General features: G+C 42.3%; 1 protein-coding gene and 1 long non-coding RNA gene across 10 annotated transcripts in view; one reads left to right on the forward strand and one right to left on the reverse strand.

Moving 5' to 3' along the window:
• CFAP74 (cilia and flagella associated protein 74) overlaps positions 1–14,666 on the forward strand; it is a 119,024-nt gene that overhangs the window by 73,631 nt on the left and 30,727 nt on the right. For all 9 annotated transcript variants that reach the window (XR_010594260.1, XM_065575235.1, XM_065575233.1 and 6 more), the window contains 5 exons: positions 1,326–1,503; positions 4,508–4,620; positions 6,548–6,670; positions 7,508–7,629; positions 10,435–10,563. Coding sequence is in view for 8 of the 9 variants with exons in the window: in XM_065575235.1 (XP_065431307.1) it covers positions 1,326–1,503; positions 4,508–4,620; positions 6,548–6,670; positions 7,508–7,629; positions 10,435–10,563 (665 nt within the window). In the remaining variant the exon portion in view is untranslated. The remainder of the gene's footprint in view (positions 1–1,325; positions 1,504–4,507; positions 4,621–6,547; positions 6,671–7,507; positions 7,630–10,434; positions 10,564–14,666) is intronic.
• LOC135976977 (uncharacterized) overlaps positions 1–14,666 on the reverse strand; it is a 131,160-nt gene that overhangs the window by 42,065 nt on the left and 74,429 nt on the right. The window lies entirely within an intron of this gene.

Genomic DNA, 14,666 nt, shown 5'->3' on the forward strand with positions numbered 1-14,666 from the left:
TTTGAAAAACAGTTATGCAACATTGCCAACTGCAAGCATTCAAAAATAGAGTCTGGGCCTCCCAATATATCATGGAATTAGATTAAAAATTATAAAAATTTTAAAAAATAATACATTTTGGGTTTTCTGAGCTTTTCGGGTATACACAGGTCACATTTTCATGCTTTCCTCTGCAGCCACAAAGTTAGAAGCTTACTTTAAAAAAAAAAAAAAAAAAAAAATGAAAGCTGAGATAATTAGTTGATTCCAGGGTGGCATTTCCAGAGAATCTTTTTTTTTTTCCCCCCTCCAGTGTGGTTTTAAAAAAAACATATAAATCAAATCATGCTCTGTAACTGCTGTCTTGATTAACAATATTGTTATAATGTAACTTTTTTTGTTGTTGTTAAGTCCCACAGTAAATTAATGGGACAATTTGAGGATATTTCATCTGATTTTTTTTTAAATCAGCCCAATCTTTAACTTCTTCTTTTTATATATTACAGTTTAATTGGCTCCAAGGTGTTTCAAAACTAATCTTTTTTAATTTTTAAGAAAGTGGTAGACCTGTTATAAGAGAGACCGTCAAACAATGTACAATAAAACTGCTGAGCTGACTTCACCGTGGTTTTCAACTCTAATTCTATCATATTAAAGTGTTATTCATATAAGGAAATTGACTATTGAGAAATTACACCTTCTGAATTCACAACTCCTTGTCTATATTCTCTTTCATATCCACTTTCTTTGCTACCTAAAACAAAGTTTTATCACTCTTTATTCCAATTAACAATGCAAACCCAGAACACCTTAACAAGTAATATGGATTCTATTCTGGCTATGCATCAGCAGCAGACTTGCCCAGTTTCAAATGCAGAGTTTGTATCACTGGTAACAAGTCTCACTGAAAGAGAAGTCAAGCTATGCTTGACTCAGATCCAAGGCTGAATTTTCAGCTTTGGCAGTTAAAGAAAAGCACCTGTTTACTTGTGTGTTTTAGGAAATTTGTTATGAAGTCCTTGAGAAACAATACAAAATGTAAATTTTCCTGAGTCATTTTTCTGAACACAGTCACTCAATGTTCCAGTGAATTGTGCTCACTATATCAATTCCATTTCGGAGGCGCAATAATTGCATCCTACCACCAATAAAACTGTAGTATAAAAAAGTGCGCACTTTGTATAGAACACAGTCCATTTTCTCCACACACACACAATATAGAATGTAGTTAGATAATAAGGCTACTTCCTTTCGAAAAGTGGCAGATGGAATGGAGCTAGGTGCACTTAAGTTACAGCTTGATATGTTTTATGTTTTAAAAGCTTTTCTATAAATCATCTAATTAGGTTAGTCCAGCTTTGGATGGCATCACCTCTGAAGAGAAAGCCAGCAGCAGTCCTGTGGAATCATCTCTGTATGAAAACAAGGAACAAGTTTCTCCTGTCCATACTGAAGAAGTTAGGCAGACTTACATGTTGGGTGAGAGCCAGAAGACTGAAAACAACCTGGGCAGCAGCCATGTAGGTAAGACTGTGGTTTTAGAAAACTGAGGCTAAACATTCTCCTAACAGTTTCATTCATTCACGTAAGAGACTGGAGCTAAGATGCTTAGCAAACCTGCTCAATAAATGAAACAATGCCCATTCCAGTAATAGTGTATGTTTTTGTTTGTATGCTGTCCCAACAGAAAGGCTTCAGGCACCACACAAAAGTGACTAAAAATAACGCACTAGCACCATTGCATATATTAAAAGCAGTGGAGAATGTCCCCAACCTCACTCCTTATCAAGTACTAACCTCAGATACACACACAAAATCCAACTGGATTTTCCTGTAGAGACTACAAAATTGTTATCATTGTTCTTGTCTCATCAACTGAACACCCACCTTTCACAAGAGAGCCACATGACAAGTTTATTTTTATAACCTATAATTTTAGGAACAAAGTGACATACAGATGAACCTCCTCAGACATTTTTTCTTTCATCTTTTAATCTTTATTTTGTGCTTTATAAGATTGGGGGGAGGGGGGGGGGAGAGAGAGACTTAGCTTCTTCAATATCTGTATTAATGGATGTAAGTGTTCCCAGTCATTCTAATCATTTTACCATTCTGATCAAAAGACACTTAAAATCATATTAGGATTTCTTTTTTTTAATTAAAATATGGATTTTGTGTTTTGAACCTAAAAGATTGAGTAACAGTTCTTTAGATTGTTTTGTTACAATTACAGTGTTCTCTCTACAACATACAATATCTGTATACTGTCTTTCAGGTGAGATCAAACATTAAGATCTTCTCTGTTCTCCAGGCACATTAAAGATCCCTTGACATACTAAGCATGGATTTGCTGAGTTGGCCAAAATTACCCCTCTTCCTCTAGTTATGATGAAGTATGTGTAACCCACACACCTCCTGGGTGTGGTGTACTGTCCCATGTAGTGGCACCAAGAGAGAGAGATTAATGTGTCTACTCTACAGCCTTAACTAACAGCCATATGGCTTTTGGCTCATGCAGTAGAGGCTCATGCATTTAGCTCCAGAGGTCCCATTTTAAGGGAAGGAGGAGAATCCGGGGAACTACAGACCAGTCAGCCTAGCTTCAGTCCCTGGAAAAATCAGGGAGCAGGTCCTCAAGGAATCCATTTTGAAACACTTGGAGGAGAGGAAGATGATCAGGAACAGTTAATATGGATTCACCAAGGGCAAGTCATGCCCGACCAACCTGATTGCCTTCTACGATGAGATAACTGGCTCTGTGGATACGGGGAAAGCAGTGGACATGATATATTTTGACTTTAGCAAAGCTTTTGATACGGTCTCCCATTGTATTCTTGCCAGCAAGTTAAAAAAGTATGGATTAGATGAATGGACTATAAGGTGGATAGAAAGCTGGCTAGATTGTCGGATTCAGCAGGTAGTGATCATGGCTCGCTGTCTAGTTGGCAGTCGGTATCAAGTGGAGTGCCCCAGGGGTCAGCCCTGGGCCCGGTTTTCTTCAGCATCTTCATTAATGATCTGGGTGATGGGATGGATTGCACCCTCAGCAAATTCACGGATGATGCTAAGGTTGGAGGAGAGGTAGATATGCTGGAGGGTAGGGATAGGGTCCCGAGTGACCTAGACAAATTGGAGGATTGGGCCAAAAGAAATCTGATGAGGTTCAACAAGGACAAGTGCAGAGTCCTGCACTTAGGACAGAAGAATCCCATGCACTGCTACAGGCTGGGGACTGACTGGTTAAGTGGCAGTTCTACAGAAAAGGACCTGGGGATTACAGTGGAGAAGCTGGATATGAGTCAACAGTGTGCCCTTGTTGCCAAGAAGGCTAATGGCATATTGGGCTGCATTAGTAGGAGCATTGCCAGCAGATCAAGGGAAGTTATTATTCCCCTCTATTCATCACGGGTGAGGCCACATCTGGAGTGGTCCAGTTTTGGGTCCCCCACTACAGAAAGGATGTGGACAAATTGGAGAGAGTCCACTGTGGGCAACGAAAATGATTAGGGGGCTAGGGCACATGACTTACGAGGAGAGGTTGAGGGAACTGGGCTTAATTAGTCTGCAGAAGAGAAGAGTGAGGGGGGATTTGATAGCAGCCTTCAACTACCTGAAGGGGGGATCCAAAGAGGATGGAGCTAGACTGTTCTTAGTGGTGGCAGATGACAGAACAAAAAGCAATGGTCTCAAGTTGCAGTGGGGGAGGTCTAGGTTGGATATTAGGAAAAACTATTTCACTAGGAGGGTGATGAAGTAGTGGAATGGGTTACCTAGGGAGGTGGTGGAATTTCCATCCTTAGAGGTTTTTAAGGCCTGGCTTGACAAAAACCCTGGCTGAGATGATTTAGTTTGTGTTGGTCCTGCTTTGAGCAGGGGGTTGGACTAGATGACCTCTTGAGGTCTCTTCCAACCCTAATCTTCTATGATTCTATGGTTATATCTGGGCTGATTAAGAATCAGCTAATGGTCCAAATGCAGCAGCACATCCTGCTTGCAACACAGGTCTTCCTGAAAACATCACACTGATATTCTGCTCTCTGCACTCCCTATTGGATCCCCATTGGATATAGTCCAATTCAAGCTCTCTTTGATTTGGGGCCCTTCATGGGATTGGTTCCAGCTCCCTCAGGTGGCCAGGGTCATCCCAATCACAGCTACATTTCACTAGACCAATGAAACTCACCAGTAGTGGAAGGCTCATAAGTGAGGACCGTGCTTTCACATGACTAGAGCAAACTGTGGACTATGATCTCACTCTCACAGGAAGATGAGTTAAGAATAACTACAGGTCTTGCTGCATTCTGAACATTTACAGTATGTTGTTAACAATTAAATTGTGCCTTCTTCTCTCATGACCATTCATATGAACAAAGAGAAATCATTCTCTAGATCCCCCATAAATCCCCTCCTCAAAAGCCTGAGAGAAGATATGGGCCTTGCATTATTCCCCAAAACTCAACGAACATGGGCTCTGATGCTTTTAACACAGAGTTAGTTACCCAGGCCCAACATCCGGTTTGTCTTTTAGAGCAACTTAGTCAAGATGCATTAATCACCAAGGCAGATCTAGAGGCAGAAAATGCACAAAGCCCAGCGGAACCACCGCCTGAAGAAGAACCCATTGAAATTACACTGGGCAAGGTAATGTATTTACTGAAATATGTACAGGCATTCAGCTAGTCCAATTCTTGAGTCAGGGAAACTGACCAGGAACCAAATCCTGCATTCTTTATTCAAGCAAAGCTTGCGTTGGCTTCAGAAACCCATAAGGTTTCATCGTATCACATCACAGTTAGTGTGGTTGTATTTTAGGCATTTTATTTGTACAGTAGAACCTCAGAATTATGAACACCAGAGTTATGAACTGACCAGTCAACCACACCCCTCATTCGGAACCGGAAGTACGCAATCAGGCAGCAGAGATGGGGGGGAAAGCAAATACTGCAAAGTACAGTACTATGTTAAACAAACTACTAAAAAAAATAAAGGGAAAATTATAAAAAAAGATTTGACAAAGGAAGGAAACTTTTTCTGTGCTTGTATCATTTAAATTAAGATGGTTAAAAGCAGTATTTTTCTTCTGCATAGTAGTTTCAGAGTTTTATTAAGTCAATGTTCAACTGTAAACTTTTGAAAGAACCACCATAACATTTTGTTCAGAGTTACGAACATTTCAGAGTTACCGGTATGAACACCACCATTCTCGAGGTGTTCATAACGGAAGTTCTACTGTATTGGCACTCTGCAGTTTGACCTATCTTACACCGCCTTTTTCTGCCTAAAGTGTACCATAGCCAGCTGTCAGGAAAGAGCTTACACCTATTTTATACGTGGCACCATTTCAGTCTTGGGTTCAGCTACTCTGTGTCTTCTTTGCCTTTTAAAAATGTATGTTTTATGTAAAATTAAACCAAAGCATATTGTAGTCAAACTGGGGAATTTTCATTGAATTTCATCGCCTTTCATAGATTCACCATTATTTCATGGAATTTGGAAACATTTCCATAACTGTATGGCATGTAAAGTCTCATGCTTTCACTGAAATCAGGCCATAGTTTGCTGCTTTTATTATTATTCATTATATTGTAGTAGCACTCAAAATGCTCTAGGCCTTGCACGGGCTTAGCAAGACACAATGCCTGCCTTAAAGAGCTTGCTATCTAGAAAGATTTGGGGGGTGGAGGGGAAGGAAGGGAAATTCACCCAGAGAGAGAGGATATAGATAGATCGATCTCTGGCCAGAGACAAGGTTTCAGATTAGAGTGAATATGATGGCAGGAGGCTACCCAGGCTCCTCTCAACTGATGATGCATCCTATGTGAGATGGGGGAAAGACAAGCCAAGGGGCCCTTTGCAGCTGCCTCTGAATCTACTCAGAGAGAGGCTGGAAGGCCCTGACTTATCCCTGCACTCTCCGCAGTAACTGGTGTTGGCTGCTTTGGAGCAGGATCTCCACATGTCCTGGGCTTTACAAAACCCATCATAGGCTGCAAGCTTCTGTTGGCTTCTGCTGTTCCCCTTGTGGAGGGGAATAGGAAAGGTTGTTGAGCCTGCTGCTGTTGAATTCAGTGGAAGGAGAAACAGGCCCTTGAGTGGTAGCACAAAAAAGCATTGTTCATGTATCACTTATACACCAGCCCAGACAGTGGGTATTCTACCCTCCTTCCATCAGAGGAGATGGCAAAACACAACTCAGATGTCACACTTAGAGTCCATGGCTGAGCAACTTTTCTGCAAGATGCTGAGCACCCTCTGGAAATTGAAGGCACTCCGTGACTCAGATGAGGTGCTCAGTTTTTCGAAGGATCAAGCTCTTCAAGGTATTATTGATACATTTTTCTACTGTGTCCAGCATAGTGCGTTCAGTCTGACAATGGGCAGAACTCTGTAACTGTATAGATCAATATAACATAGGTCTATTGATATATCAATATGTACAAAGGTCCAGTAATTCAGTACAGGCTAAGATACTACCATAATGAGCACAGCATAAGGTCCTATATAGAACAGAATAATACAGCCAGATTTTAAATGAAAGTTAGTAACACTTTTTTTGCATCATGTTTAGGTTACAGAAGGTGAAATCGGACCCTTCAGCTCAATTAAACTTCAGGTTATTTTTACCCCCTCCGTCCCTGGGGATGTACATGCAGAATTTGAGATTACATTTGACAACCCAAACTGCAAACCAGTGAGTGTTTTTAAGTGCCAGGGTCTGATCCAACACACTGAAGAAAAGCAAGTTTGACATCCTTCTATGTGTAACAAGAACTACAAGGGGTTGGGAGGTGGGGTTGAAGCTGTGGGAGAGGTTAGAGAAAAATAAGTTTATAGTCATCCTGAGAAAGAAAAGTGAAACCGTCCATAGAATGCATGATAACTGGGACAGGTGACAACTCTAATTACCACTACAATGTATTTTAATGCTACACTTTTATTTCAGGCCACACACTGCCGTGGTATTGATCTTAGTAGTTTGGCAGAAAATCTATACTTAGCAGGAGGCTGTCTGCCCCAAACCTGGCTCTCCCCAAAATCCACAAAGCAGCAGCTCCACAAAGAGAGCTGCAGAGGAGTAGTCCAGACCCTCATGACTTTGTGGATACACTTCTTCAGAAGGAAGGAGCATTCCCGCTAGAACTGGGCTGAGTCCTTTGGTGGGGGGGGGTCACTGTGAGAGCAACTTGCACTGTGCTGACCAGTATATAACTGTTTATCCCACAAACAGACTGCAGTACCCAGGGTTATTAAACTTGTAGTGCTACATTTAAAAAATAAAATCCTATATTTTAAGAAAAAGTTTAAAATATTAGCCAGTATGACACATGTCTGCCTTCTATAATGTTTGGACAAAAACTACTATAGTTTGTGTTTTATACTGGTAAGTGAAAGCTGCAACATTTTATAGGATATATGATTCTGCTGTTTATCAGCACAGACCTAGTTTTCCTTTATCCTGATTTGTTAGAAATTTTCAATGGCTCTGGAAAGTAGTAACCATTATTGATTTGTATATTCCAATATATAGCTACACTTTTCTGTCATTGGAGTCTCTGTTGATGTTCCTGTTTGGGTGCCCAATCCGAATGTCGATCTAAAGATCTGTATGTACGACCGGCTGTATCAAGACTGTATCATTATTCGAAGCAGGTAAGCTATCCCATAATACAGTCATGATTGGCTAATTAATAACTAAATAGGGAGATCATAAGGAATGACTTGTCTGAGAAGGGGGGAAAAAAATCAAAGCATCATACTAATAGGCAGTGAACTACACTAATATAGTGACCAGTAGTATTTTAATAATTTTTGTTTTAATAAAAGCCTCATAACACCTAATTAGGCCTTCAAAATTTTCTTGATACTAGCTTGAATAGACTGAAAGTCTTTCTCCATTACCATCTGTTTGTTTTTCGATCATCTCCATTCAGGTAGGCACATAACCACAACCACAAATACCACTAAATGGGTCCCATATTGGCTATGTCAGCAGAGAAGCCAAGCACTCAGCAGGCATGAAGAGTGAATTACTCCATCATTTAAAGAGCTAGCCACTTCATTTCAGGATTGGTTGGTTGGTGGGGGAAACTCGCACTGCTGCTGCATGGTTGTACCTGGATGGAAGACTTCAGTCTCTAAGGCAGACACCCAGCATCTTTTGCCAGCACTATATATTTTAGGGAGGGAAGAATGTTAAGCTTATTATTTCATTATACACAAATACATTTAGTCAGCCTGGGATAGCCTACAAAGTGCCTTGTAGTTTTCATTGTTATTCTTCCTCTGGCTTTCCCCTGTAGTTAAAATCAATGTCAAAACTAGAAGCCAGCCTCAGGCCAGTTCTGCCTCATAAGATCTACAGGGCAGCCACCAAGGAGGTTAAGCATACCTTTAAACAGATACTATAGTACCTCTGTATAGTATACACTTGGCATGATTCATGGGTCATTAATGTTCAGAGCTGTTGTGGAGCATTCTAGGCATATTTTGGGAATATCTACACTGCAAAAAAAAAAAAAAAAAGAAAAAAATCTATAGCAGCGAGTCTCAGAGCCCAGGTCAACTGACTCAGACTCACGGGGCTTGGGCTACAGGACAAAAAAAAATAGCAGTACAGACATTCTTGCTTGGGCTGGAACAAGAACCCCTCATTGGGTTTCAGAGCCTAGGCCAAAATGTCTACACTGCTCCTTTTAGCCCCATAGCCCAATCCTGAGTCAGTTGATCCAAGCTGTGAGACTCTCTGCCATGGGTTTTGAATTTTTGGTGGTGTAGATACAGCCTTTGTTTCCTAGGTACTTTACATATCTAGCATGACATCTTGTGGCTAAGGCAGTGGCCTGGAACTTGGGAGACCTTCGCTCTAGTCACAGCTCTCCAACAGACTTCCTGTGTGATGTTGGGCAAGTCTTTTTTTGCTTTAGTTCCCCATCTGTAAAATGGGGATAATAAAACTTTCCCCAACTCACACAAATGTACATTCATTAATGATTGGAAGATGCTCAGATGCTGTGGTGCTAGGTCCCATATAAATACATAAATGGACCAAATCCTTATTTCAGAGGATGCTGAATTTTTGTCCAGGTACTTATATGGCCCTCACCACTGTAATAGCTGCGCATTGTCCCATGGTGTCAGAACATACTGCAGTGTAAAGATAGTGCTGCAGACTGTTAGTTTCCTAGAGATTTGTGCAGTGACTCTTACCTTTAGAGAATGGTTATGTGAGCTACTCTGTTAATTGACTTCCATGTGCTGGGTTTTTTTTTTTTTTTTGTCTAATGCAGTTATTGGCTGCTAGATGCTGAGTGTTCCTATTTTAACAATCCCCATATTTTAGATTCTTTTTAAATGCATGCTAATAGGATTGGTGGTTGTTGTTTTTTTTAAAACACTATTTCTGTTAGAAGACGCGTATTCTAAACTTCTTACCAGAATTAGACACTGCAGAGATTCTTCACAGTTGGAAAGAAATAGTAGAGCTGTTATCTCAGAAATTCAGCTCACAAATGTGACAAGCACAAGTTATGTAAGAGATTTACTTGGTCTAAAATAACCCACTCCCAGGGACGAGATTATAAATGCAGAGGCAGAATAACTTTTGTCAGTTAAAAGTGATTAACACTCTCAGTGCAAATCCCAGGTTCTTGTTTTACGAAACTGTCAAGTAGCTTAGGCCAAAATTTGGCCAACCAAGGGGAGAAGTCCTGCAAGATGTTCAGCCTTCCAATTCACGTTGAGTTTAGGGTTCTCAATACAGTGCAGCCTGTCCTCAGCATCTTGGAGGATCTTAGTGCATGAGCCTCTACTGCATGAGCTAAAAGCCAACCGGCTCTTAGCTAAGGCTGTAGAGCAGACTCATTTAATTCTCTCTCTCTAAGTGGTCTCAGTGCCACTAGATGGGACACAAGACCACACCCAGGTGGTGTGTGGGTTAAACAGGCATCCAGGCTCAGGGGATTGCTCGGCTTTGACTCATGAGTTAATATTGGGGTTAATACTTGTTTACATTTGTTTGGTCCCACCCATGCCAGATTACAATGCAATGCATAGGCCCAACATTGTAGCAAGGCTGTCCCTTCACCTCTGAATGGGTTCCACCTGGAACAGAGTCCATGTGTCTCTGGAGCTGTTGATTCAGGAAGGAAAAATGTGTGATAAGTACAAACTGCTTTTATTCTGAAACATTTTGGCTTTGAAGCAGGGTGAACTCAAATATAGAAACCCAGATTTGGAAGCATTGTAGCCTGATAGATAACATAACGGTGTGATTTTGCTTTAACAATTCTATGTGCCCAGTGTACTCTCCTTTGCTTGCAAAGAAAGCTTGGAATATGTCCAAGTGCAACATACAAAACTGAGCTGCAGTGGGAAAAGAGAGCTAAAGTATTGAGTAAAGTATAGCTGTTGAGCTGGCAGCACAAACCCACTCAGGTCTGTCTGATCTGTTTGCAGAGCAAAAGCCGCTCTACGCTTGAAGTTTGAAGTATGCAAAGAACTGAGTAACCACATGGAGCTTCTTCCGAAAACAGGTTACATTCAAGCCCAGTCATCCTTCAGTGTGCAGCTAAAGTTCCTGCCCAGGTGAATGAATGGTATTAATCACCTCTCTGTTTAGTATTTAAGATATTAATTTAGAGAGTCTGTCTGCGAAAAGTCAGAGCAGGCCATTTTTTTCCTCTTACACCCACAGACTGCAATGGCTGGACTTCACACTATTGATTTCAGTGCGATTGCATAGCTATACTGAACTTGGCCCTTTCAAGCACTCTCCCCGTTCTCTCCTCCTCCTCCTCCTCTATTCTTCTGAGATGTCAAAGTCTAAGGAGGAAATTGACTTGGATCACATTCCTACATGGTAATACTTTCCCTGTGGTGACAGCAACAGTGTGAAAATCTTAGCAGTTGCAGTCCTAGTAGGTTACTTCTGTCATGGTGGGGGAAGCTACTCTTTCAGAACAGTGAGACACATCAGTGTCACATGGTTGAAAAGGTATTTCTCTGTCTCATGGGTGTGCTTTCTAGTCAAAGATCACTAATTAGTTAACCCCTGAACAAGTGGCTACAGAGTAAATGCAGAATAGCCAAACCTGCTGCTGCATACCCACTCTATCCCCAGAGAGGTTATAAAGGTTTTCATCTCTCATTTTGGGATTCTTTTCTAAATTTAAAATACAACCTTCTAGTCTCAAAAATGTCAAAAGCCTTATCCCAGCATGATTCTCTGCCACCATTTCACAAGAAGGCTATGTATATAAACAGAAGAGAACAGCTACATAAATCAAGAGATCCATTTGGCTATTTAGATGACATGGTCTTTTACTGACCATGCTCTGACTATGGCTATAATCACTTTTTAAAAACAGAATTTAGGGAGTCATTTCCTGTTCAAGTGTAAATTGATTAGTTAGGTTCTGATTCTGCTGTCACATCCCTTTGAATCTGTTGTAAAACCAGTTGCATCATGAAATTACTCTAGATTTACAGCAGTGATAGTGAGAGTAGAATCAGACTTCTAAGTCTGATTTCCATTGGTGCTGAGCATCTGCCTTTCCCACTGACTATATCTGGAGTTGTGAGGTAAAAATTCTAGTCTCATTGATTTCAGTAGGGTCAGATTTTCACCCATTTGCCCTCAGCCTCTCCAAAAATTAGACCCTCAGCTCTAAAATGAGACGCCAAAGCTTTTATCAGCATAATTTTCAAAGAAAATATAAACGTTACAATTCTTCCTACATATCCAATTCTATCCCATTACAACAACAGTTATCACTATTATGACAGTTTCTAGTTCCTAAACGTCAGATCCTGTGAAACACTATTACATTTGCTGAATGGATAGAAGCACAACATGGATTAAAAATGTTAATCTGCATTTGAAAAATGGGAAAGCTTAAAAAAAAAAGATTTGATGAGATTAAGGTGGTTCTGACTCATGGAATAAGTACCAGGCTGCTTCAGTCCTTTCAAACTGATCTGTATGGTACAGCATGGGAGATGGGGTATTTTTATGGTACAAGCTTGATGTATAATGCTGAGCTAGTGACATTTGTGCAAATACGTCATTGGTTCAGCACTACAAACTCAGTCTCCTCAAAAGAAGGAATAGACTTTTTTTTAAAATTAAGCCTTAAATGTGTCGAGCAGGAAATAAGTGTGCAGACAGAAGGGCTGGTAGGACTTGGGGGGCTCTCAGTCTTCAGTGCACATCCCAATACTTAGTCATAGCACACATACTGTAACTGTACTCCTGCTTGCGACAAAGTCATGATTTCAGCCTATTTAAAAGCAAGATTTCTCATTTACCAACTGCCAGAATTCCCCAAGTATTCTGCTTCTTGGTTTCTTGGAAGGTGGAACACATTCCATGGACACTGGCAGCCTAATGTCTACACTGTAAAAAAACAAAACAAAAACATGGCAGTGGGTCTATAGACTCAGGATTGCGCTACAGCGCTAAAAATAGCAGCATAGACATTCTTGCTGGGGCTGGTGCTTGGGCTCTGAAATCTGGTGAGGGGAGTGGGTCTCAGAGCCTGAGCTCCAACCCAAACAGGAACATATACGCTGCTGGTTTTAGCACCATAGCATGAGCCCTGTGTGGCCCAGTCTGTAGACCAAGACTCAGATTTGCTGCCATGGGGTTTGGTTGGTTGGGTTTTTTGGCCATGTAAATGTATCCTCAGAGCCCAAGCAGGAATGTCTACACTGCTATTTTTAGCACCATAGCACAACCAAGTGTGTAGACCTAAGTTCTGAGACTTGCTGCCATGTTTGTTTTGGTTTTTTTGCAGTGTAGACATACCTTTGTGACTTGGCCTGGTGATAGCTTGCAGACCACCTTGCATAAAAAGTAAAATAAAACGATGTATTGCAGAAATGTTAGAAACAACACATGTATTTTAAAGTCACTCCATATTAATAAAAAGGTAAATATCATCAAGCATACCGCACTCCACTAGAAACATCTCATGAGGTTGCCTCTTCAACAGTTTGAAGTGGTTGCCTTTACTTAACATTGTAAAGTTAAAGGGACACGGACACTAACTTCTCCATTAGAAGATTTCGGAACACAAAAGAAGAATATTCCAGGAATGTGTATCTATGGAAAATTTGTTTTTGCAAAAACATTTAAAATCTTCAACTCTCAATGCCAGAATATATACCTAACCTTTACAGATTGAAAAGTAAATGCCAATATAAACTAAAGGAAAATACCAACACTACATCACACTTCCGTTTATGACAAGCAATCTCATTTGCTCATTAACTAGTCTTTAAGGATACATACAATAAATGTCATTTTTGACTGCCTCCATAAACATATTTATAAATGACCCAAGGTTTCACAAAGATTGTGGAATAACCTCATTGGCATTGGATTAACTTTCTGTTCTTTGAGTGATTGCTCATATCGATTCCAATTAGGTGTGTGCGTGCGCCGCGTGCACAATCGTTAGAAAGTTTTCCCTTAGCACAGAGGTGAGTAAACTACGGCCCGCAGGACCCTCCTGCCTGGCCCCTGAGCTCATGGCCTGGGAGGCTAGTCCCCAGCCCCTCCCCCGCTGCCTCAGCTCACTGCGCCGCCGGCGCAATGCTCTGGGCAGCCGAGCAGCGCAGCTGCAGAGCCGTGGCCTGACCCGGTGCTCTGTGCTGCGCGGTGGCGTGGCTGGCTCCAGCCGTGCGGTGTGGCTGCCTGTCCTGGTGCTCTGGGCAGCATGGCTGTAGCGCCGCCAGCCACCAGTGCTCCAGGCAGCGTGGTAAGGGGGCGGGGAGTGGGAGGGGTTGGATAAAGGGCAGGGGAGTTTGGAGGGGTTGGATAGAGGGCATGGTGGTCAGAGCGCGGGGAACGGGGGTTGCATGGGGGCAGGGGTCCTGTGGGGGTAGTCAGGAATGGGAGGAGGGGTTGGATGGGGCAAGCGGGGGGCAGTCAGGGGTGGGGAGTCTGGGGGCGGCCAGGGGACAGGGACCAGGGGGTGGTGGATGGTGCAGGAGTCCCGATGGGGCTGTCAGGGGACAGGGAATGCGGGGATTGGATGGGGCAGGAGTCCCCGGGGGGCCAACAGGGGGCAAGAAGTGGGGGGCGGTCAGATAGGGGGTGGGGGCCAGGCCACGCATGGCTGTTTGGGGAGACACAGCCTCCCCTAACTGGACCTCATACAATTTTGGAAACCTGATGTGGCCCTCAGGCCAAAAAGTTTCCCTGCCTCTGCCTTAGCAGCTCCTGTCAGGTCGACTGTGGAGCTCCCGGAGTGGCGCCTTCATGGCGCTAAATATATGCCCCTGCCGGCCCGGCCCCTCCTCAGTTCCTTCTTACAGTCAGTGACCGTCATTGGAACTGCGGTCACTTGTGTAGAAAGTGCTTCCCTTAGTGTATCTTCTAGTTTGTAGTTGTAGTTTCTAGTTCATAGTTAGTTAGTGATAGTTGTATATTGTTGATAGATAAGGTTTGGTAGTGGAGTTTTTCCCCAATCCCCGACCCTTCCCTTGGGTTCGTGGCATGCCTCGGTCCCAAGGGTTTAAGCCCTGCAGAACCTGCAGCAAGCCTCTACCAACAGGCAACCCCTGCGACTCGTGCCTGAAGTGTCTGGGGGAGGCACACCAGACAGAGAGGTGCAAAATCTGCAGAGCTTTCCGCCCCAGGACAAAAAAGGAGCGAGATTTCCATCGTAAACACCTGGAAGCAT

This window comes from Chrysemys picta, chromosome 21 (genome assembly GCF_011386835.1).
Source record: "Chrysemys picta bellii isolate R12L10 chromosome 21, ASM1138683v2, whole genome shotgun sequence".
Taxonomy (NCBI): Eukaryota; Metazoa; Chordata; order Testudines; family Emydidae; genus Chrysemys; species Chrysemys picta.